At 38.7% G+C, this 23,510-nt stretch overlaps 2 protein-coding genes across 12 annotated transcripts in view; one reads left to right on the plus strand and one right to left on the minus strand.

Moving 5' to 3' along the window:
• Positions 1-23,510, minus strand: part of LOC126381879 (nuclear receptor coactivator 7) — a 107,833-nt gene that overhangs the window by 36,705 nt on the left and 47,618 nt on the right. For 6 of the 11 annotated variants that reach the window (XM_050031423.1, XM_050031418.1, XM_050031417.1 and 3 more), the window contains 10 exons: positions 19,277-19,339; positions 17,880-17,977; positions 15,978-16,048; positions 14,916-15,051; positions 8,528-8,620; positions 6,936-7,039; positions 4,221-4,414; positions 3,273-3,345; positions 1,320-1,469; positions 461-553 (listed from right to left, as the gene is read on the minus strand). In XM_050031423.1, the coding sequence (XP_049887380.1) occupies positions 461-553; positions 1,320-1,469; positions 3,273-3,345; positions 4,221-4,414; positions 6,936-7,039; positions 8,528-8,620; positions 14,916-15,051; positions 15,978-15,989 (855 nt within the window). In that variant the 5' untranslated portion in view covers positions 15,990-16,048; positions 17,880-17,977; positions 19,277-19,339. Of the gene's footprint in view, positions 1-460; positions 554-1,319; positions 1,470-3,272; positions 3,346-4,220; positions 4,415-6,935; positions 7,040-8,527; positions 8,621-8,705; positions 8,938-14,915; positions 15,052-15,977; positions 16,049-17,879; positions 17,978-19,276; positions 19,340-23,510 lie in introns of those variants that run through there. The other 5 variants (XM_050031424.1, XM_050031432.1, XM_050031431.1 and 2 more) reach the window with 2 other exon arrangements.
• Positions 19,102-23,510, plus strand: part of LOC126381887 (uncharacterized) — a 56,044-nt gene continuing 51,635 nt past the window's right edge. Inside the window, exon 1 of the mRNA XM_050031444.1 lies at positions 19,102-19,486. Within this exon, the coding sequence (XP_049887401.1) occupies positions 19,295-19,486 (192 nt within the window). The 5' untranslated portion in view covers positions 19,102-19,294. The remainder of the gene's footprint in view (positions 19,487-23,510) is intronic.

The following is a 23,510-nucleotide window of genomic DNA, read 5'->3' on the forward strand; positions in this document are numbered from 1 at the left end:
ATACTTGAAATGGTGTCTTTAGCCTCACATCGGAGCCTAGTAGGTTAGAATGTGAAACTTTAATCTTTTGACAGAGATTAAGGGATATAAAACAGGAGATATAAAGTACAATAAATGAAAAGTTAAAAAGAAGAGCAGAGTAAATCTCAGTGTTATAAGAGATAATTTTACTCACAATTTATTATTAACAAGTGTAATTTTAACAAGACTTCAATAACAATTGCTAGAAAAGATTATGGAAATTAACTAAAAAAAGTTAAAACTTTCGAGGACTCGTTATCGGATCTCCATAGTACATTAAGCCCTTGAATCTTTAGTGGTAAAGCACAAAATACGTATCAACTATTTTGCTTTCAGTAATTAAGTTGCAAAACATTAACTACTAAATAAAACAAAGCATAATTGCAAAAAGACAAGCAGTGATATTTAATAGATGAAAATGATTAAAATAAAATCTTACTTCGCTCCCTTGATCAATGGACATTCTGTCCTTGCTTGGTATAGCCCAGTGTTGATCCAGTAAGGATTTCCTCCTGTCTTCTGTGGTTTGTTGCTGCAAATGTCAGAATCCTTCAGTGTATTTTGTGTAGTCATTACATGAGCCATGTCTTTGATGGCTTTATGACGCCAGGGTTAAGGTCAGTCATAGACCTTAAAAGTTACAACCCGTACGATAGAAAATAAGTGTTTTTTTTAGTAATAAAATTTTGACCAAGTATTGGTAAATGTTATATCCAAACTAACGTCTGTACACACTCTTTCAGGGAGTATCCTCCTGTCCAGTGGTCGACTAACACAGGCGATGACGGTAAAGAAGACAATCACTATTTGCCCAAAAAATAAAATCTTGCAAATTAAACTCAACAATGCTTATCTAAGTTAAACAATATATTACTAAAGTGTGACGACACTACAGCCAGACAGAAAATATAATAAAAACCTTCGCTATTATGTGGCTAAACTAAAAAATAATTTCTATAACAAAAATGCGATCACAGCGCTCTCTGAAGTTGGTTCTCCTGAGTGAGGAAGTCAAACAGAGACGCACAAAAATCGATTAGCCACAACGAGCGAGGGAAGTTTTTATATTTCTGGTAGGCTTATCTAGTGGGTTGCCATTAAAGTTGGAGGAGAGGAGATGATTGGAGATGCAGAATCGACTAATCACAGTGTGCGAGAGAGAAGACGCTACGTCGATCTCCCCCTCGCGGTGATTGGTCGATTCCTGCACATGTCTGCCATTTTCTCTCTTCTCCACTCTGGTGGCAACCAAGGGTGGGGTTTGTTATCTATATTTTATTCAAGTAAGTGCTAGTTACCTGTAGAGCAGTGGGAGTGACGAGCTCCCTCTCGAAGGCCTTGGGGAAGGCGGCGCCGCCGCGGTCCTCCTCCGAACCGGGCCGCTCCTCGCCCGCGTTCCCCTCCTCTGTCTCCCCGCCGGCCGCCTGCAGCTCGGGGAATGTCTCGTCCTGCAAACGAAACCACTCATAAGTATTAGTCTCTTTTCAGGGAACCCGAAAAAAATACAAGATATAATGATATCACGTAGTTTCCAGGATTTGTGCCGGGGACTTAAACATAGCTCGCGAGGAATGGGTGTATATACCGCACACCTCTGCGTACCCCATCGGGGAATCAAACGGGATGCTACGTTAGATTATATTGAAAAATATAGATACCCTCGGTTTCGACAAATTACACGGATGACGTACGTATTGTCTACGTACACATACGACCATTATTCAAAATCCGCGATATTTATCGCGCCGCAAGTGATAACGTAACCGTGCAAATATATAATAAAAAGAGTATGTAAACTTGTATGCGTAAGTATACCCTACCCGTAGTCTAAGTGGTTGTAAAGAAAAATGCCAGAAACAAGCTTCGGCCGTTACATGGCTCGTTACCTTTCAGGTAAAGCCATGTCTGATCTAAAATGCATGACTTCTTCTTTCTTATGATACATTATTAAAACGTGGGATACTAGTATGATTGTTAATTATACTCCTTTGTTGAACATCAGTGTTCATTTACAGATCATTGCTTCATTGCAATATAATTCAGTCTCATTGAAAATGTTATTCTCATGTTATTGTTCAGCCAAACAGAATCATTAAAAGAAATAACTCTCAATTGACAACATTTCAAATTTTTAAGCCGTGGTTTTTTTGTGCTATTTCGAAAGTACTTGTTTAAATAGAAGACACGTATTTTTTCTTTTCAAGATTTTTCCACTAGAAGTTACAAAAAATATTTTTTGAAAATTGGATTCTGCCATTGATAGAATGAAGGCAGTATAATGTAATGTGCCTTTGCATGCGTATTTAAAACAAGTCGCAAACAAAGTGTCATGTTATGTATGACATTTACTTTTTTTATAATTTTTATGTAAAGGTCTGAACTTATTATGCCTTCCTCTTCTGACCTCGTGGATTTTTCAATATATTTCTATTATTACTGAATTAAAAAATCTGAAAAAATGTGTTTTGTGTAAATCATAGAAATATCTCGAAATGGTTTTCGATTTAAGGCACCTTAGTAAAAATGAAATGTTGTCAATTGTTGCAATACGACTGTTTTCACTGGATACAATTGACGTCCCACCTAGCAAAGGCCTCGGTCGTGAGGCATAAAGTCAGGTAATAGACTTAAATGTTTTATGACCGTTAACACGCCTTAGTCACCAGTCTCGTGCTTAGTAATAGCAACCTCGTTTTCACCTCTGGAACTCACCTACATTAGAGAAAATTGAAAAGCAATAAAAAGAATACTGTAATACAATAGTTATACAGTCAAGCTACGGGTTTTCGATCACATTAGCGTTAGCGTCAAACGTTAGTGTGTGGATTTTTAGTTATTTCTTCTTGAAATTGCATGGAATTTGAAAAAAAAAAAACGAACTATATTTATTGCGGATAGCTCGCAAAAAACAAAAAGTTGGTTTTCTAATATTAGCGCTTATACCAAACAGTATAAAATGTCTAATGTTTCAGCAATAAGACTATCTGGTATTAATACTTTTTGTCTCTAGACCTATGACCTCTTATGGTAGTTTTTGTGCGATCATTACTAATTTAAGAGCCATGCTCGTGTCGGTGTAGCATTCTTCATGCTAGTTTTTTTTATGGAAAAACAGAGCAGTGGTTTCCCTATTGTCTTCGGCCCTAAACTTTAAACTACTCTTAACTTTTTTCTTCCTTTTTACTTTAAACTTCGTTTTGTGCAATAAAGTGTTTCTTATTGTGTTGTGACGGACTAGAAGTGACACTCACTTTGACTAGAAGTGAATCCTTTCCGGGAGAATGTTCTGCTTTATTCATGTAGTATATTTCAGCTTGCTCAGCTCTGAAATTAAAAAAAAGTACATAAACATTAACACGTCCCTTATTATTCAAAATACTCAGTATATTGCAGTTAATAAAAGATAATAAATGACCTTGGTATGACAATTAAAGCCATAATTAAAACACATAATACCGGGTTCTTACCATGTTAATCAGGGATATGAGACTCCCTGATTAACGCGGTAAGAACCCGGTATTGTGTTTTAATTATGCTAATAACTGCGTAAACCTCAAACAACGAATTAAAGCCATGTCAAAACAATTACTGATAACGTTACTGACAGTTTTTTTGCAAATATGTATTTAATGCATAATCTTATTGCAAAGAATGAGGTAAAGGAAAAGTAATATACGTATGAACGTTATTTAAGGAATTTCCAGACACAATATCTAAACAATAGTTGGATTTAAAAGGATAATGGACTTTACTAATTATGGTGGAGACTAATGCAATATAAAATGTTGTTTATCCTTATTGGAAGTAATGAGCTCGCCAAGACATCCTTTCCAGGATGGCATTTGAAGACAAAAAATCGTCTCATATACGTGGTAACATAAATATATAGGGGAGGTTCAGGCATACCCAGGCACGCAAACGAGTAAGTGCGAGTGAAACGGACAGTTCGCGCGGTATCTCCTTTACTCCTCTTAAGACTAAACCCCGAGAGGGGGTGAAGTCGGCGTCCGATACGAATTGCTGCGGGTTACGGAGTTCTATACATAGTCTTATTCTTTATTCTATTGTGCAAATCCAGATCCGACAATAGCTGTGTCGGAGAGCAAGCAACATCCAGCGAGCAGCGTTATAAAATACAGTGCTTCAAATAGGTTGTTGTCGTTGATCTTTCTGTCTTTAATATATTCGCTGTAACTTACTTGTGCATGTTATGGTCGGAGCTGTGCGTGCGCATGTGCGCGATGTCGTAGAAGATGGCGGCGTTGACGACGTACTCCATCGGCGCGATGACGCCGTACGACTCCGGGCCGTGCTCCATCACGAGCGTGTCTGACACGTTCGGGTCGAACATCACTGCGTTCGGGGTCACTAGCAGCACGCCCGATACCACGCCCTGGAGACCGAATTACATACATTATAACTCACATTCGTAATATCTAAAGGACGAGTTACTATGATTCTACCCTGGTACAATCATAGTAACTCGTCAGAGTTACTCTTGTCAAAAAATTACTATTGAGCCGCCAAAGGCCCCTGACATGACTCATGTAACAACCTGCAATATGACAGCCTGTAATGGCCTAACCAATCCAGGGGTCGCAAAGTGATTTTTGTGATGATGCTTTACAGTCGATTTCGACTACAGCGACAACAGCTGGTGGATTCATTGATGGTTGTCATTCAAGAGCTTGGATTTTTGTGATATGTACCCATCGGGAGAAAAACCCGGCACCTTCGGATTGTGATCTCAACGCTCAACCACTGGACCACGGAACTTTACGGAAGCCACAAGTAATATATTCTATAATAAAGAAGTCAACTTGCAGCCACTCTTGATATTAAGTCCTAAGATGAATATGACGACCCATATGGTGACAGGACACAATATGTCGATTTTCGGCTTCCCCGATAAGTTTACTCCCATTCAGTCTACCATAAGAGTTACTTTTTGTTGTTTCTTTCTTAACTTCTTTCTTAAATACAAGTCGTATATTTCTCGGAAATAGTATTGCATCACAATACACCACACTTGTGTATACATACGCAATGAAATGTTATTATCTTCACGTTAAATTATGGTATTCTGAGAAAAAATGTGTTTCAAAGCGATGTTTTTGTCACAAATGACCCTACTTAAATACCTATTTCCTATGTTCTTGCAACGATTATATATGATTATAGTTAGATTGCAAATTTTCATGCACATCCGTTTTTTGTTAGGTTATGTTTATAACATATGTACGTATTTATTTATAGGAGTTGCACTCTGATGATCTCTAATTCTAACGAATGTATTATGTATCCTTTGTGTAAAATATAAATATAACTCATTAAAACAATGTTATAAACCTACTTATATCGAATAAGTATTTATTGACTTGTAGGTAGATTATTTAATTATTATTATATACCATAGTACAAGAACAATAGTCGTTGATTAGTGAGTGTTTTAATGTAATATCAACTTTGTATCTGACAACAATAACTTGAGTGTCATTTGCGAATGACACACATCGCTTTAGTGTTTTTTCAAATACCCCATATTCGGACTAATGACTTAATATTTCTGATCAGATTGTATATACATATGTACAGTCATGATCATGAGCAATATAACGTACCCACTTTAGGACTCTGTCGCACTAACATATTTGACATTTAGTGAGACTTACAGTTCAATTTGTCAAAAAAGTTAATGTGACATGGTAATGCTCGTGACCGTACATAAATGTATATAATATAAAATGTATATATAGCCACAAAAATTTAATAATTATTGGTACAGTTGGATAATAGCAGAAACAATATCAATTTTAAACCACAATAGGTACAACCTGTGCTTTTAAAACATACTATACTAGAATCTTTATGCCGCATGGTAGGATGTACTATCTATTTATCTACTCAGCCTGCATGCACCCATTGCTGGGTATATGTCTTCTCTCTCTCTCGTAAAATGTACATCATTGTAAAAATATATTTAAAGAAGTCTGAAGGCGAACCGGTAGTCGTAACGATTAGTTCTATTGTTATCTGTCCGTCAGTTAGGAGCCAAGTCAAACTAGGTTCTACACTGTATCAACTATGATATTGTTCCCTGTTTTGGTTATATGCCAGAGACGCAAGAAAATATAAAGTCAGTTTCATGTTACTTATTCCTTAATAAATAGACTGAGGCCTTGCTTACGTAATAGTTTATTTACCAAATGTCTTTTGTTATGGATTCTTCTTTGTAGAGGAAATAAACTTTTTACTTACTTACTTACAACTGAATATCTTGGGAAAATGAGTAAGTAGTTAGTATTGAATGGTAGGTATGGTTTTCATAATCTGTGTGTAATAATGAGTTAAGTTTGTTTATACACGAGCTCATTCCACCATCCCCCTTTTATCTTCGGACTTCCAGACATATGGCCGGGTTCCATCCCTATTTGGTGGATATCCTAACTATTCGCACAAAGCGCTTCGCATCGTCCTTCATTATGCGCACTGCTAGGGAGTGGAATTCTTTGCCATCATCAGTATTTGCGAATGCATATAACCCGGGTGCTTTCAAAGCCAGAGTGAACAGGCACCTTCTGGGCGAGCTCGCTCCATCTTAGGCCTCGTCAATGCCTTCGGGCAAGTCTGGGGCCAAGAGCAAACCCATCAAAGGTAAAAAAATATATATTCGTTGTACAATCTTGTGCCTGTCCAAGTAAAATCTTCATGCAGATATAGATACGCTTCTGACCATATTTTTTTTTTGTCAACATTTTGTGTATATGATATAAATAAATAGCCTGTATATTCCTCACGACACGGCGCATGCTTCCTCTCAAACAACCGGACGGGGTATGGAGCTCCACTTGGCTGCTCCAGTGCGGGTTGGTCCAATAAGTGGACATTTTTTTTTTTAATATAGATGTCCGTACCTGTCCATCAGTGATATGCCTGACGTTGATCTTGAGGAACCGCTGCGGCGCGCTACTGCTGGCCGGCGCGTCCGGCGACACCGGCCGGAGGCTGTCCAGGATCTCTGCAACGATAAATTATTAATGCATACAATATATATTGTCCGACAGTTAAATGATCCGCGCTTCGGAAGGCACGTTAAGCTGTTGGTACCGGTTACTACTTACTATAAAAATTACAGGTATAACTTTAAATTAGGAAGTGTCTGCAGGAATCGGGGCCATTGTGAGTTAGAGTTATGATAGTTTAGTACAGTTGCACTAACCAGGTTCAGGGTTATATCAATAAATTCTTGTAAACAATGTTAAGGATACTTCAAGGTTCAAGTAGAGAAATTCGGAGACAAAAAATATATATTTTGAATTTTAACTCTGTGTAATAAGTGTGTATCCAAGTGTTTCCCATTATAATGTGAAAACGTGTTAATACACGTGCTTAGTAAAGGTTAAGTTTAAGTACTAGGCGACCAGGGCGCGAGATTTGTGTAGTGCCAATGCAAGTTTCAAGTGAGTGTAATTGAGTGTACGTCCTTCTAGGTCTTCCTCTGCCAGCCCTACCACCAACCTTCGCTATATATACTTTCGTAATCCTATGGTATAGTGTATAGTTTACAATACATAGTATAATTGTGCATACATATTATAGCACAGAATACCAGCGTCGTGGCTCGCGCCGCGGCTTATGCTGAGTGAGGCCCTTTTATAAAGGAGACCACCACCATCGTGGACCAGTCCATACACTCAATTATTTGTATTTCTCGTGTATGTTGTCTCTTTATTTTTTATTATGTGTTTGATTGTAATTTATGTGTTACTCCGTGTTCTATATTATATATTTGTTATTTATTTTATATTTGTTACTGTGGTGTCCCTTTATAATAAACGTTTCTTTCTTTCTTTCTTTAATTGGTCTACAAATATACTATGCTTTCAATGATCGTAACCATTACGAATAATCTCTGGAAGATTCTTTCAGCTGAACGGAATAACTGTCATTTGATAAGAGACCAATTACGTTGGTGCTTCTAAAATGCGAGATAGCATATAATTTCGCTGTTGTTTTTATGGTAAAAACGCAGATTCATTATTAATATTATCATGTGAAATGTATCTTACAAATAAAACGTAATACAATGAAACAAACGTACAATTGACCTTCAAAGCAATTGAATTAAAAACACTAATAATATAGTTAATGCGTCTAATTTTAATAACAAATAAATTATAGTAAGGAACAGTAGGTATATTTCCAATTTCGTGTACCTATAACCATCAGAACATGACTTTGAAGTAAATAAACGTTCAGGTGGAATAACATAAGCTATGGTTCATCAAAAAAACGCAAAAAAAAACAATTTGATAACATTAACGCTGATACAAAATGAGTTAGTAAACAGCATATTTTTCAAATAAATCGAAAGCTGTGTCTTGATTTCATGACATAAGTGCGACTCTTATCGTTGTTTGGACGAATTAATCGTGCTTATCCATACATTGTTGGCGAGGAAATAATTGCAGTTATAATATAAGTGAGAAAATAAGGAAATGATCACCTTTTTCCTGCGCGGGCTCGCTGGGGGCGCCCTGGGTCGACTCGGACGTGTTGTCGCCGCTCTCGGACGGCCCGTCGGACTCCTTATCGCCATCTGCAAACCAACACTCGTCACAACACTGTTTACCCACGTCACGCCATGCCGGCACGACATGCTGAAGGTAAATTATACAACGCACCGTACCACCGCTTCAGAAACTCAAAACTGAACATTGTTGAAAAAGTGAAATGACAAGGAGCATTATATCGGAGTTATCGCGCGATAAACGGGTCCGTATCTTGGGTATGCGATGGGCGGCGTGTCTTCGTGTCCGCGGGGCTCTACAGCGCGTAATTGTGTACTTTATTTAGTGGTTTAAAATAGCATGGCGGCGCGTGGCGTTCGCTCGCCGCCGCGCAGTGCACTGTTCAGTGTTCAGTGCCGGCCCACAACCGCCAGCCGCCAGCTGTAATTCTTGTTTCGTTTGTTTGACATGCAAATAGGAGAAAAATATTCTCGCCGGCGTCACACGTGAGTGACTAACTCCAAGGCTGAGTGTTATTGTTTTCATTCGGTCCCGGACAATACTGAATCAAGTGTGCAATCAATGTTATTGATATTGATTATTATTCCCTGTTTGTTTACTTAGACATTGTAAGAATATCAATAGTTTTATAAGTCGATACCTCTATCAAAGTTGTTTGATTATAAAAGAGCTGTAACAAAATTTAGCCAAACTCCTGTGATGTTGAACGTACCGTTAAGTAGATAAACTCAGCGTATAAAGTATGTGAACATCATGTGAGTTTTTAGTAGCAATGTTCTGGAAGTTACAAGTTGCAGTAAATTACATAAACCAACACACCTGGTTCGCACTGAGGAGTCAACTTGTTCGGAACCTGAACCATTTTACAAGTTCACCGCTCTCAAGTTAATACGTTTTACGGTACTAGTCCAATCGTAAACAGTGAGTGTAATTGGTAGTTAAAGTCTCGATAAGGAAATAGATACTGTAAAATTTCCAACTGTAAATTCCTGAACTCCTTCGCCTTTGGAAGGCAATACAAAACAATAAAACCTTATCGGTTATGCTATTTACCTTGATCAATATGTTTTACTGCTTGTTTTTATGTACAAAGTGCTTTACATAAAACAAAAACGTTATTCTTTGTGCAATATATTTTAAACTATTGTACCTATGTAACAAGTACTCACTTCTATCGTCTTGCAGCATTTGTATTTCGTTTATATCGAGGAATATGAGGTCCACACACTTGAGGAACGTATCTATGGATTCTCTGACCATGTTGTAAGTGTGATCTCAACTATAGTCCGTCGACCAAGCGCGGCAGGAACTAATGGCTGGCTGGTGTCTGACTGGCGGCGGAGACTTGAAGGCCGTATTACCCAACATTATAAATTTCTCGTCCGAATGCGCCGTCACGGTTCATAACTGATATTGCAACGGTACTGATACCTCCCTACTATACTCATTTTATAGCAACACTCAATTCATTCAATCAGCAAAGGAACATCTCTGGTTCACTTGACTGTAGAATACAAGTGTTAATAGGTAAGTTTATTTAAACACTTATGGCACCCATGTTGGTCATAGTGGGCCGACGCTACTTAGAGAGATACATGGTAACTTGTCACTTTTCTATATTGTTCTACATATCTGTAAAGTCGATGCCAATAACAAGAGTATTAGACAATAAACAAGAGTAACAGTGTACCATAATATTGTCAATCTAAAACGACATGAATGGATCTATCAAGTCATATAATCTCTAAAATTGTTTGTGTGACCCTGTTAAAGATAGTGAACCTCCCACTAATTTAGCTTCATTGAGAGAATTTAGTCTTTATAAATTAGATATAAGAACACATCAACGTTATCTATAAATAGAAACCATAAATGCCTTTTGAATGTATCAATAAAATATAATTGATCTTAATATATCTATTGATATAATAATATCCATTTCTACCGAAGAACGTGTTCTATATTGTTATTGACTCCTAGTCCAGCATAGAAGCATTATTCATACCTGATACGACGCAAGAGTATTGTTATAATAAACTATTGTGTTCTAGCTGAAAATCGATTATAATTTCAAGTTTTATTGTTTTAAAATTACTATAAAACAATGGCCTACTTTCTCAATTATAAGTTTATAATAATAACACGAAAATAATAATAAATAAATAAAGTAGTATCATCATCATCATCACCTGCCCATTAAGGTCCCCACTGCTGGGGCACGTGCCTTCCCTATGGATGGATAGGGAGATCGGGCCTTACACCACCACGCGGGCTCAGTGCGAATTAGTGGTTATTAACGACAGCTAATGCAACCGGGACCAACGGCTTAACGTGCCTTCCGAAGCACGGAGGAGTTCGAGTTTTTTTTTTTTTATTCTGCTAACATGCGATCGGTCCCTCGACCATAAGCAGTTCCGTTATATTGCCAGTGGGATGTTAGGCATGCCTTTCCAGTGTCAGGTTGCCTTCATTTTGTTTCTCACTGCTGAAGTTTGTCCCAGATATGTTGCCTTTTTAGGCGTCTCAGCGGCAGTGGTTCACTTAAGGCCGATGCAAGCCTGTTTTCATGGTGGACAATCCTTTTTCTATAAGGCTCGATAATATGCTCTGCTTCCTCTTTAACAGTGGGCATTTGTAAATAGTCGTGAATTTCGTTCATTTTTGTATACCATGGTGCATTTGTTATGGTTTTGAAAGTGTTATTTTGGAATCTCTGGAGGATTTCTAGGTTGCTGTTTTTGGCAGAACCCCAGATCTGTATGCCATATGTCCAAATTGGCTTGAGCACTGATTTGTATATCAGTATCTTGTTGTTGACTGAAAGCTTCGATTTTCTGCCTAGTAGCCATTGTAAGGATCTGAATCTGTGGTTAAGTGCATCACGCTTCATTTGTATGTGTTCCTTCCAGGTTTGTCTTCGGTCAAGATGAAAACCGAGATATTTAACTACAGAACTATGTGGGAGAGTATCTTCGCCGAGCTTCACTGGAGGACAATCTCCCCGTTTGAGGGTAAATGTGACGTGATTTGACTTCGTCGCGCTAGCTTTGATGCGCCAGTTTCTCATCCACTTGTTGGATAGATATGGATAGGGAGATCGGGCCTTACACCACCACGCGGGCTCAGTGCGAATTAGTGGTTATTAACGACAGCTAATGCAACCGGGACCAATGGCTTAACGTGCCTTCCGAAGCACGGAGGAGTTCGAGATGAAAACTTTTTTTTTGTGGTCACGTTGCTTAACTTCAACAATCGCAGACCGAGCGCGTTAACCGCTGCGCCACCGAGCTCCTCATAATAAACAGAAGTTTCTACCTGAAATAATTAGTAATTGACTTGGCTTGTGGATTTATCTCAAGTGCTGCAGATTGCATTTGGCTCGAGAGTGCTCAAGTACTTGTACTACGATAAATACAACGGCTATTTTAACATCGCTGGGAACTAAAATAAATGGCATCCTGTCTTAATTGACACTTGCATTTGAAACACATTCCGACTGCATTCAATTGAGATATTTACGACCCAGTCAATTGGCATTGCCATCTTTATAAATCTGTGTAAATCTTGCTCATGAGTAAATCCTTGTACAAGTACTTAACATAACATAAACATAACATAAACAGCCTATATACGTCCCACTGCTGGGCACAGGCCTCCCCTCAATCAACCGGAGGGGGTATGGAGCATACTCCACCACGCTGCTCCAATGCGGGTACAAGTACTTATAATATAAAAACATTTGCGTCAACATAAATCAGCCCGAAGTAATTTCACAATAAAAATATAAAAAGGAGTTTTATATATAAAATCGAAATTTCGAAAGGTTGCAACTCACGTAAAAAACGGTCACAATATGGGCGCCAAAACATGAAACCTATAAATAACTCAAGCGTATTGCACCAGCAATACTTAAATTTTGATGTTTTTGCCTTTTAATCTCAATTATCACTAAGTAAATATACATACAGATTACATTTGATTTGGAAATAATATATTTTAACACTATAGGGGCAAGCAGAAGCACAGTTATAATGAAGGTATCCTAAAATAATTTACAATGAGCTGCATAATGACAGCTTATCTACGAAGCCATCGTGTAGAGCTCCATAACACGTAACACGCTTGTTAGTGCCTTTAATACTTCAGTTGACTATCAAACGGAGAAACGTACATATATTAATCAAACGCGAAATATCACAAAGACTTATTCAAACCAGAGTCATAAATAAAAAAGAAGCCTGATAGTCGAGTAGCGTGCGTATTGCGTGTCCGTACGCAATGCGTGCGTGCGTGTACGTACGCACGCCTGTCAGGTCACTGTCAAGGGAGACATACACTGGCAAATAGGGTCTTATATTACACAGGCAACGCAAGAGAAATGCCACTCACCGCTCCTGTTTAATAAGTAACAATGACTCGCCTTTCCAAACTTAAGAAATAGAATTTTATAATAATAGTGCCGTCCCTCACTTACGATAATTGCAAGAAAGAGATAGGGCGAGTTTTAGTAGTATAAATAAAAGACCCGAGTCTTCTAGCATCGACATCATTCTACCTACCTACCTGAATATTTACTACAAAACGTATAAGGCAAATCTCAAGCAATGATTCAACTGAATCACAAGATCTTACGTGAAGTGCAAGGCCGACTATGTGAGTAAATGTGGATTTTCCCTGGTATAGAAACCGTTAAGGCGCCATTACATTATTGTAGGCTTGTCTACTTAGATATTACAGGTAAACCGCAACAAAAATACAAATAGTTTTAACGAATTTTTAGTGTCGCTTTTACTGTAGTTTTTACCTACGATACACAGAACATAACATAACATAAAATAAATAGCCTGTATACGTCCCACTGCTGGGCACAGGCCTCCTCTCAATCAACCGGAGAGAGTATGGAGCATACTCCACCACGCTGCTCCACTGCGGGTTGGTAGAGGTGTTTTTACGGCTAATAGTCGGAACCAACGGTTTAACGTGCCCTCCGAAGCACGGAATCAACTTACTTTTTCGGACAATCAGGTGATTCAAGCCTGAAAAGTCCTTACCAAACAAAGGACAGTCTCACAAAGTGATTTCGACAATGTCCCCATCGGGAATCGAACCCGGACCTCCAGATCGTGAGCCTAACGCTATTACCACTAGACCACGGAGGCTGTTATCAATTGTTTGCATTGCGCACTTACTTATAAACGCGCAAATGTCAAATTGCAATATTGCATTTTGAGATGAATTGCTTCGATGTGGCCTTTTTAACTCCCCAGAACACAGAAGAGGCAAGCTGATTGGACACTTAATAAGATACGATGAATTATTAAAAACAATCATTGAAGGGAAGTTACGGGGAAAGAGAGGAATGAGAAGACCAAGAAGAGCTTAAATGGAACAGATTAAAGAGAAGGTGAACGTCGTGTCTTATAAGGAAGTGTAAGAATTGGCCTTTGATAGACAAGAATGGAGAATGCTACACCGACAAGAGCGTGGCTCCTAAATTAATGATGACCTAAGATAAGGCATGCATCTCTAGCAGTCGGTGCACTAATGTTCATAAGTAGAGATTCGAAACTTGCAGATGACTCATAAATAGGAGATAGTGCACTCTTGTGTACTTATCACTCGTCTTTCTTAGTCAAAGTAAATAAAGTTTTGTCTTTCGGAATGTACGCCATTATCTAGATAATTGTATATCTTAACCTCAGGTACATAACCGCGAACAAAAATACCCAACTCTTAACAGAGCCGACCCGCGTTAAAGGGTTTGAAACTTTTATCCGGAGAAGAAAAGCCACGTTGACCTTTCATATTATCAGATTATATCCAGTTAGAAAGCTTTTACCCTGTAGGTCAGGACACAAACCTACCTTTCCTCACATCAGATACTACTGAGTACATCATTAAGAAAACCTCAACAATGGCTTGACCTTTTTTTATGTAATTTCATACTCCTTATAACCCTGAATCAGATCCCGCAACATGCTGCAAAAATATCGCGCAAAAATTTTATATCGCACCACGCGCGGTATGCAGATTCCATGTTAGGGCTACTAATAATAGAATCATCAGCCGTACGACGCCCACTGCTGGGCATAGGCCTCCCCCAAGGATCTCCACGACGATCGGTCCTGCGCTGCGAGAATAATAGAATTTAAGTGACTTATTTATAAGGGAAATTCTTAACTCGAACCACATTTTGAATTTTTGGTCCTCTTTACAAATTATTTCGTAGTTTAGACCGTATGCGTACTGGATGAGACGCCGGGTAACAATGACTCGCTTGGTGTGTACATTTGATGTCGTCAAGCTCGGCCCGATGCCATCTAGGTAGGTTAGTTCTTGGGTCAAACCCCGGTCGTGACTGACCTTTCCTCTTGTCAGGTACAAGCAGGTTCTGTCCCGGGAAGATGAACTGCGTGGCGAGCCGGTTCAGCTTAGTCAACTCCGAGGGCGTGGTGTCGAAGCGCGCCGCCACTGAGGTCAGCGTGTCACGATCGCGCACCTGCACCAACAACATTAATATATAAACAAATTCAAGTGACATAAACAAACAGTAAAAGAACAATACGAAAAACTGAGTAGGGTTAATATACAGGCCGTATCAGAAGTGTACGCGGAGGGTTTTTTGGTAATGCACGCGTATGCTAAGAAATACGCCACTGCGACTTGATGCGACACACTTAGAGATTCCCTCAATCAGCGCTTATCGCTATCGACCCACTAGGGTCGATTAATTTTTTCAAATATTTTTCCTCTCAGACGACGCCCTGAGCCGAGGTTCGCGCCCAACTGGGCACCCTCAGGCCTGTTGTCCTAAACGTTGTACCGAATGAAAGCCTTCAGCGCTCCCCATTTATCCGGCCAAGTAGTTAATGCCATCTGCGGCAAATCTACAATAAGTCACGTCAAAAAAAAACACACACACTTAGAGACTTCTGGCCTTAAAAATGTTTTAGTATCCTAAATTGACTCAACCTGTACTACATTTTGTACACGCAAAGGCACAAAATAATAGTAAGCCGGTAATGGGCAGCTACTAGCCACATAACTGGTTCAAGAGGCTTGGCTATGGAGGCACACTCTAGCCCAGTTTGGCGTTTAGGCCAAATTCTCCCACGGACATTGCCACAATTTAGTGGCGGCTGTTACTTGTGCAATATGCGTGTTGCTAACAGCTGAGATACAAATAGGTCAGTTTATTTAGCAATTATACTTGTTTTAGGTCGATTACTAAATAAACTACATTGTAGTTAATTATAAGAGATAAATAAAAATGTAAACAAACAACGCCCGACGACGTTATCGCTTCAATGGATAACAGAGTCTGATACAATACAAATACATTGTATTGAGTTTATTTTATACTGGTGTATAGCCTTTGTCATCTATTAAAAGAGAAAGTTAGTGGTCTATATGGTCTATTCATACCGTGTACGTCATAGTTTTGATAGGCGGCGGAGGGGGTAGTCTGCTCTGTCTAGCCTGCTCGTCTTGCTCATCTGTAACAAACGACAAAAAACTATAAATACATATTACCGAATAAAGGAATCGGAAAGGTTATTTGTCTGTCTGGAGAGAACCTCAGAAACACATCTTACAAATTCCATACATGTATGTAACGTAAATATAAACCTTCAAGATGAAAGCGAAAATCAAATTTAATATTAAGTACGTTTTACAATTCAAATGAGTTCGAGAATGCACAAATCATTGCCCTTTGACCTGAACAGTTTACTTCATAAATTATTCCCTCGCGGGAGTAATAACGACTACCTACTTACCTGTAGCGCGGTGGAAAGGTACAAAATGTGATAGTATTACTCAAAACACTCAGCCGTTAATAGAGCAACGCCTACTGGTAATGTTGGCAGATTACGCTAGATTGCCAGTTGCCACGACTAAAGCCCAAGGCGTTAATTTTACTGTGCGGCATAAACATGCCAAAGTAGGCAGTTTTTCTACTTTGATATAATTAAGAACGAGCATAATACAAGTATCTACGTAATAACCGCCTGAGATTACGTCCGGAATGGGCTGATGGGCTGAGGATGACCTCGGAAGGTTTTAGTCCTTTCTTTTAGTATTAGTTTTGAAAGAGATTTCCACAATAATATTGTATTCCACTTTGTTTTAAGTAAACCTAAATAACTTTTTAATCAAACAAAATATAAAAGCGGAAAATTAGTCTCAAGACATCTAAAATAACTTTTGCAATGTTTAACACAAGTACGGTCACTAATATATACACACTTTGATACCATGTCGCATTAACTTTTTTGAAAAATTAAACCGTAAGTCTCATTAAATGTCAAATATGATTGTGGGACCGGATTCTAAAGTGGGTACATGATATTGCTCATGACTGTACCACGACAACCATGTTATTTTACTTGCCATTGCTTTAAGAATTAATATGGCGACCTCTGTAATTGACATGAAGGCAAACGATTTGTAGTGGGATTATTATATAGAACCAACTTGTACCTTTTACTCACGGTTAATCGAACACACATTTATTACCTCACCGTAATCGGATTACGACAAGCGGAGGCTGTTTGGAGGCGATCGATTAGAATTCAGTTCCATTGAACTCAGGTTTAGGCGAGCACAACTAGTACGGGTTGGAGGAGTAATTACATTACTCATTAGTCATTCAACACGGAATGAATAAAGGAAATTCATTAGGTATGTTCTCCCTTGAAAATTATTCCCAAGTTTAAATGGATCGCTTCGGTTGCTCATGCACGAAATGGTGTTCATAAATTTTCATCGAATTAAATCCCGGTAATCACATCGCTTCGGCAACTCGGGCCGGAGACGAGATAAATAAACATGCAAGCTTCACGGAGCTCCAGGAGCTTCCAGCGAACTCAACGGATTAATTATAACTGCCGAGCCTCTTGCTTATTCAGAAAACATTTTAGCCATAAACAGATCCGTGGGAGCTCGTGCCAAAAATTTGCGAACAGTTAAAGTTTTAATGGTTACTGTCGTGCCTTTTACAATTCCGACAGTTTATTTGGCTTTAAGTCGCTGCAGTTTGCGTCGCAAAGATTGATGCTGTGCTGCGAACTCTGGCAGTTTCAGCTCCTCGTTTCTCAGTCGACTGATAAACATATCAAATGAAACAAGTGAGGTTCAATCTGATCTAAGGACTTGTTGAGACAAATGCTGCACAAAACTTATATAATGCTACGGAAGAAAGGAATTTATTTGCGTTATTAAGACCGTCACAAGACTTCCTATCTGATGACAGATAAGAACATTGACGGCTGCCTCTATACTATACAAATGATATACTTACATAGAGTGTGTGAAAATATTTCTTACCTCTGTGCACAGCGTCAAATCGGCCCTCAACCTTGGAGCGCAGGGCCTCCAAGTCGAAGGGCGCGGCGAACCCATGGTCCACTGATCGACTCTTAGACCTGCAACACGTAATACATTGTGTTAACATACAAGATTATTACAAATTCTAATAATGTATAAATTTATCAGGACATACTGGCAAATATACAGCAGGTAGGACATCACCATAATTAGCAGGAATTTTTAGACGGGAAACCCCACAAATTGTCTAGAAAATTTGGATTTCCAGGGGGGGTAATACCCATTTCATGTTTTTTTTCAAATAAGGAATCCTAATATCCTTGATGTTATCGTAATTAAAGTGATTCTAAAAAGGCCGTATGTTTCTCGGATGACGATGATCAAGGAAAACCCGAGAAACCGTCTAAGCATGCGGGGTCAACGCACGAATGATTGTGTCCAAAAGTTATGCGTCCTAAATACTTCGACACAAATAGACGATCTGACACACCTACAGACAGACATCGCCGGGAAACCGTGAAGTTCCAGCCATTGTTGAATATTTATCACGCCTGAATTAAACTTTGCTACTTATTACTTATACCTTATACAGCCAATCGTAATGGCTGGCTGAATGGAAATTAATTGTTACTGAAGGGTACGAAAAACTCAGCTTTATTTTTTTCGAAATCTCTGAATTCAGAACGCTTTTGTGAGTTAAAATTAATTACTTTTTATTCAAATATATTGAAAAATTGCCCGTCTTTTCCAGTTTCTCGGAAATTTTAAACAAAAAGTTAAAATTAAGTACCTAATTCTGAGTACTTACAAAGCTAGAGTGTTTTATCCACTTAAAGTGAGCCTTGGATGCCTATCTTGTACATTAGTATAGGCCCTCCGCCCTTTGCGTATCAGTCAAGGTCAACACTTGTCCTAATCTTGGATCCGTATGGAATACCCGTAAATATTCTAGAAACGTCTTCCAATATCAAAGTCTTATGAGATTACATACAATCCGATCGCCGCTTGTCGGTAAACGGTTCAATTCGAAACAAATTTGTTTCTTAAACTTATTATGGAAGAAACAATTAAAATTAACAAAGATACATTAGGAAGGAAACAGCGAATAGAGTATTATTACATTGTAAGGATACTATTTCTGTTACGCTACTTCCTTTGTAAACAAACTCGGCGCAGTAATTTTAATATTTTAGCATAATAACCGGACAGCAAACGATAAAGTTCGCAGCACGACAATAACAACATTCATATTAGTGTTAGTTGACTTGATAATCGGGCGACATTTTGCGGGGTCGAGAATGTAATGGAACATATAAACTTTCTAAGATGCACTAATAGCTAAACACTTATAGTAATGAGTGTAACATGAACACTTAAGTGGGGTGTGAAGTGGTTACCTTTTGAATGACTGGTCGATGCTCTCGGCGCTTCTGGACAGCTGCTGCGAGGCGCGCCTAGACCTGCATGCAACAGAGACCACGGACTACAGGCGCGGCATGCAAAATAAAAACATCAACGACCACACTCCAATAATTCCATACGGAACCCGCAACGTTGATGCGACTCACAGAATTATTCGAATGAGGATTCAAACCGTTTCCGCACTGGTGAGTCGTTTACTTAACAAATAAACATAAAAGTCTTCATAATATTTTTAATGAAAATGTAAATACTTCAACATGTTTTAAAATGTAATCCAAATGTTTATATTCATCCAGTGTGAAAACGTTCATAAAATGTGGCTGGCAAACCAAAATGTGTATATCTGCATGATAAAAATAAATAAACCGGCAAAAAATATGTTTCTTCCACATCGGGTCATGCGACGGGTGAACATCTATTCTGTATGTATGACATGCAATGCGTAATAATGAACTAAGTACGTATAAGAAGACTATCACAACCCTAAGCTGCCAATCGGGTACAAAATCTAATTATAATTTTACTATCTGCTGCTGCTATCTGCTTGTATTCATTAAAGATAAGTACGTGACGTAAAGAAAATAGACACTGTTTTAACACGCAATTTTAACCAATTTGAATACACTTTCGATTTTACAAGTAAAAGTATACTTTCCCAGACTTGGCCACCACTAAGTAAACAATAAACAACTATATTTTACAAACGTAAATCAATAAACTTTAATTGAAAAAATATTCTTTGTTCCTGGTTACTCATCATGATTTCTTTGTCTAACCAACTTTATAGGAAGTCATGGAATAAAGTTTATTTACTTGTAGATGTTGAATGACACAAACGAACAGGCGTTTGCCTTCAATCTTCCACAAGAATAAAGATGATAAACCTACACAGTTACATAGTAAACATTCTGAGATTCTCACCTACAGTACTGATACTCCTGTGAAGCTTCGAAACTAGTATTCACCTCATGTGTACATAAACAAAAAGACCAAAGTTTCGACATTTCGACAAACTACCATTAATTTTATTGTTTACAATATGAATGTCATTGACATAATGAAATTTCTTAAGGTTTAATACGTATAACGAACTGGTTTATTAAGAGCAGTCGTCCTGAAAGCACCGCCAAGCTAATCTCCTGATGATATTAGCTAGATATTAGCATTGTTTACATCAGTAAACCAATTAACGTCAGAGATAATTTGATTGATGCTGATGTTTACGGCTAAAAAGTACATAGAGACAATATAAACATTGTTTAGCAGTCAGTTGTCACAGCAGATGCTACTGAACTGTAAAGTTAATGTCATCAGGTCCTAAATAAGCAACCAGACGACACATAAGGAACATACACAATAACACTTGCATTGCATTCTATTTTATAACATTGCAGGCTAAACGTGTTGCGTTATAAGGAACTGACTTAATTAAAGGGCTTAACGTAATCCTCGAACTGCGACGGTCCTTAATTGCGTAAATTATTAGCATTAATTTAGAGAAGACGTCTAAGTTCAAGCGTTTTGCGTTACATAAACACTATGCAGGGCGCGTTACCCGGAACCAGGGGTAACCAGTTGCTATTGACCTGCGACGTGACGGTCTTTCTTCCTATTAGGAGGTAAGTGCGTGGGTGTGGGGGGTCTTGGTGGTCTGGGGGAGGGCGGGGGGTCGCCAAGCGAGGAGGGCGCGTCCTTGACACTGGGCGGCCGGATCGGGCGGCGGCGGCCGCGCGAGGCTTCGCCTACTTATTTACCAACACAACCGCCTTGTAATCTCCGTCTGCTGGTTCACAGATTCTTTTATATTATGTATTCATTGAGACGCGTTTATTCGTTTTAGAATATGAGTAACCCAAATTTGAGTCGGAACTAGTATCGATTTGTGTACAAGCTACGTACAAAATCTCTTTGTCATTACATTACAGTGTTGGCTGCGCGAGTTAATCTATCTTGAGAGATTAAAACTGCGCATGGCTGTATCAAGATAGTGTTACGATCGCCTCCTTGTATTACAGGAATAAATACAAATGTATGAAGTGCGTAGATGGTTATACTTGCGTAGCATAACAACTGTGAGGTAACAGGATCCGTACTCGGCGACACTGAATAATGTCCCGGCAGTGGAGCCTCCACACCACACGTATATCGTATACATATTACCTACATACAGGCACTGTAACGTAACGATGGAAATTAATATCTCCGCTGCGCATTTTGCTACGCGCGGTTGGGCCTAAATGTTGGTAAATTAATATGAAAACGCACTTGTGGACATTTACTAAAATATGTTGTCCCTTTATGGAGCTTTACGGTGTTATAATAAAAATAAATTGTACAAACGTCGCATGTAAGCGTTTTTTAATGTCTAAACGTGGAATATACGTATAAAAAATGTTACCTAGTTTGGGATAATGCCGGAACAGAAATAATGCAAGACACTCCACATTAAAAGTTCACAGGGAACATTAACAGACATCTTATTTTGTCAACAAAATGTCTTTCAATAAGGTCGTTTAACGGACATTACCTTCTGGAAAACTTTGACACGTGTACGTATACTGTACGTAATACTTAGGGATTCATAAAAACTAAACTAACTTCCGGGAAACGGCAAGTGTTTTAGAACTTGGGTACAAGTGACGCGTTGTGACTCTGTACATTAAATCTGTAACTGTATTGTGGGGGAACAAAGCTAAACTAGTAAGTTATTGTTTGTACAGTTATGGCTACAAGTTGTCTTCTAACAACTTGTGGCTGGTTATTTTAATAGTGGCGACAGACTTAAGTTTATTTGTATTCCTGTAAAAGCCCGATTACATCGTATATCTTATCTTTTTTTTGAAGTGACTTATTGTAGATTTGCCGCAGATGACATTAACTACTTGGCCGGACAAATGGGGAGCGCTGAAGGCTCTCATCCGGTACAACGTTTAAGACAACAGGCCTGAGGATGCCCAGTTGGGCACAATCTAACGGGTGTAGGCAAAATGTATGGCAAATTCGGGACCCAAGCCCACCGGAAGTATTTCCTGCTTATTACACCGCCCGGTCCCGACAGATCGTGTTAGATAGATTGTGTAATAATAATAGGGCCTTAAAGTCGTAAGACCGAATGTTATTTTAAAATCCAAATTCTATTATAATTGCGTGTGGAAATCTCTGGGCTAGAAGGTTAAGGATAGTTTTCAAAACCTCGTCTCAAGCAAGGACGAACCAGTTCTGTCAATAATGGCATAATCAATCAACAAGCAACCTGTACGTTATCAGAGTAGTTTTAATGAGATAATTTATAGTATGCTATTATGCAGATTGCTATACCTACTTACTTGTATGAACATGTAGTTACTACTTACAACTTGTTCCCTATGAACAGGAAACAATTTTAAATGAAACAAATAATAGAGATTGGCCAAAATAACTCGCATCAACATTATAAGCCCAAGTTGCTCAAGCTTGCGTGCAATTGGGTCGGAAAGAAACAAAACAAATATGTTATTAAGCCATAATTCATAATCATAGCCAATTACGGTCTTACGTAGCCTTCACGTCAGAATTCTTAGAAGGCAACGGCTGAACCTTTTGGCAACATTCTTGATATACAACTCTTCAGTGTCGTTTAGCGCCGGAAGTACGGAAGTAGAAAAAAAAATGTATTAATATTAATGGAATCTGAATTTCTGCATTGTAAATACAGAAACTGTTGATTGAATTGTTCACCTAAGCTGGAAAATTACGCAGGAAATTGGCCATCAGCGATACAAGACTAGAGAGTAAACAGTACGTTGGAAAGTAACAGAATTACGAGTTTGATCTGGGATTAATTTGGATCGATGACTGACATGTTTAAAATAGATAACAGTAACTATGGTGCCGCTGTATTATCTATTGTTTGATAATAATTTGGATGTGAGGAAGTACCGATGGTTCGTAGCCGGCGAGGTCATCGGCCCGTGCGTGATTGTGAAAGAGGTTCGTGCACGCGCGCACGTAGCAACATTTGACTATTGCACCACCATCATAACTCCAACAACAGTCGATCACCCACCTCCTCCACTTTCCCGCCCCACTTACCGAGATAACAAAGACGTTCGTGATTCATTTCTTTATGTAAACGGTGTACTTGCGGTGACCTCATTATCCGATGGAGAACATAACTTGCCGAGAGGCAAAAAACCAGGATAAAAAAAAAATCTGACACAACCTACCGTC

The sequence above is a fragment of the Pectinophora gossypiella genome, chromosome 3 (genome assembly GCF_024362695.1).
Source record: "Pectinophora gossypiella chromosome 3, ilPecGoss1.1, whole genome shotgun sequence".
NCBI lineage: Eukaryota > Metazoa > Arthropoda > Insecta > Lepidoptera > Gelechiidae > Pectinophora > Pectinophora gossypiella.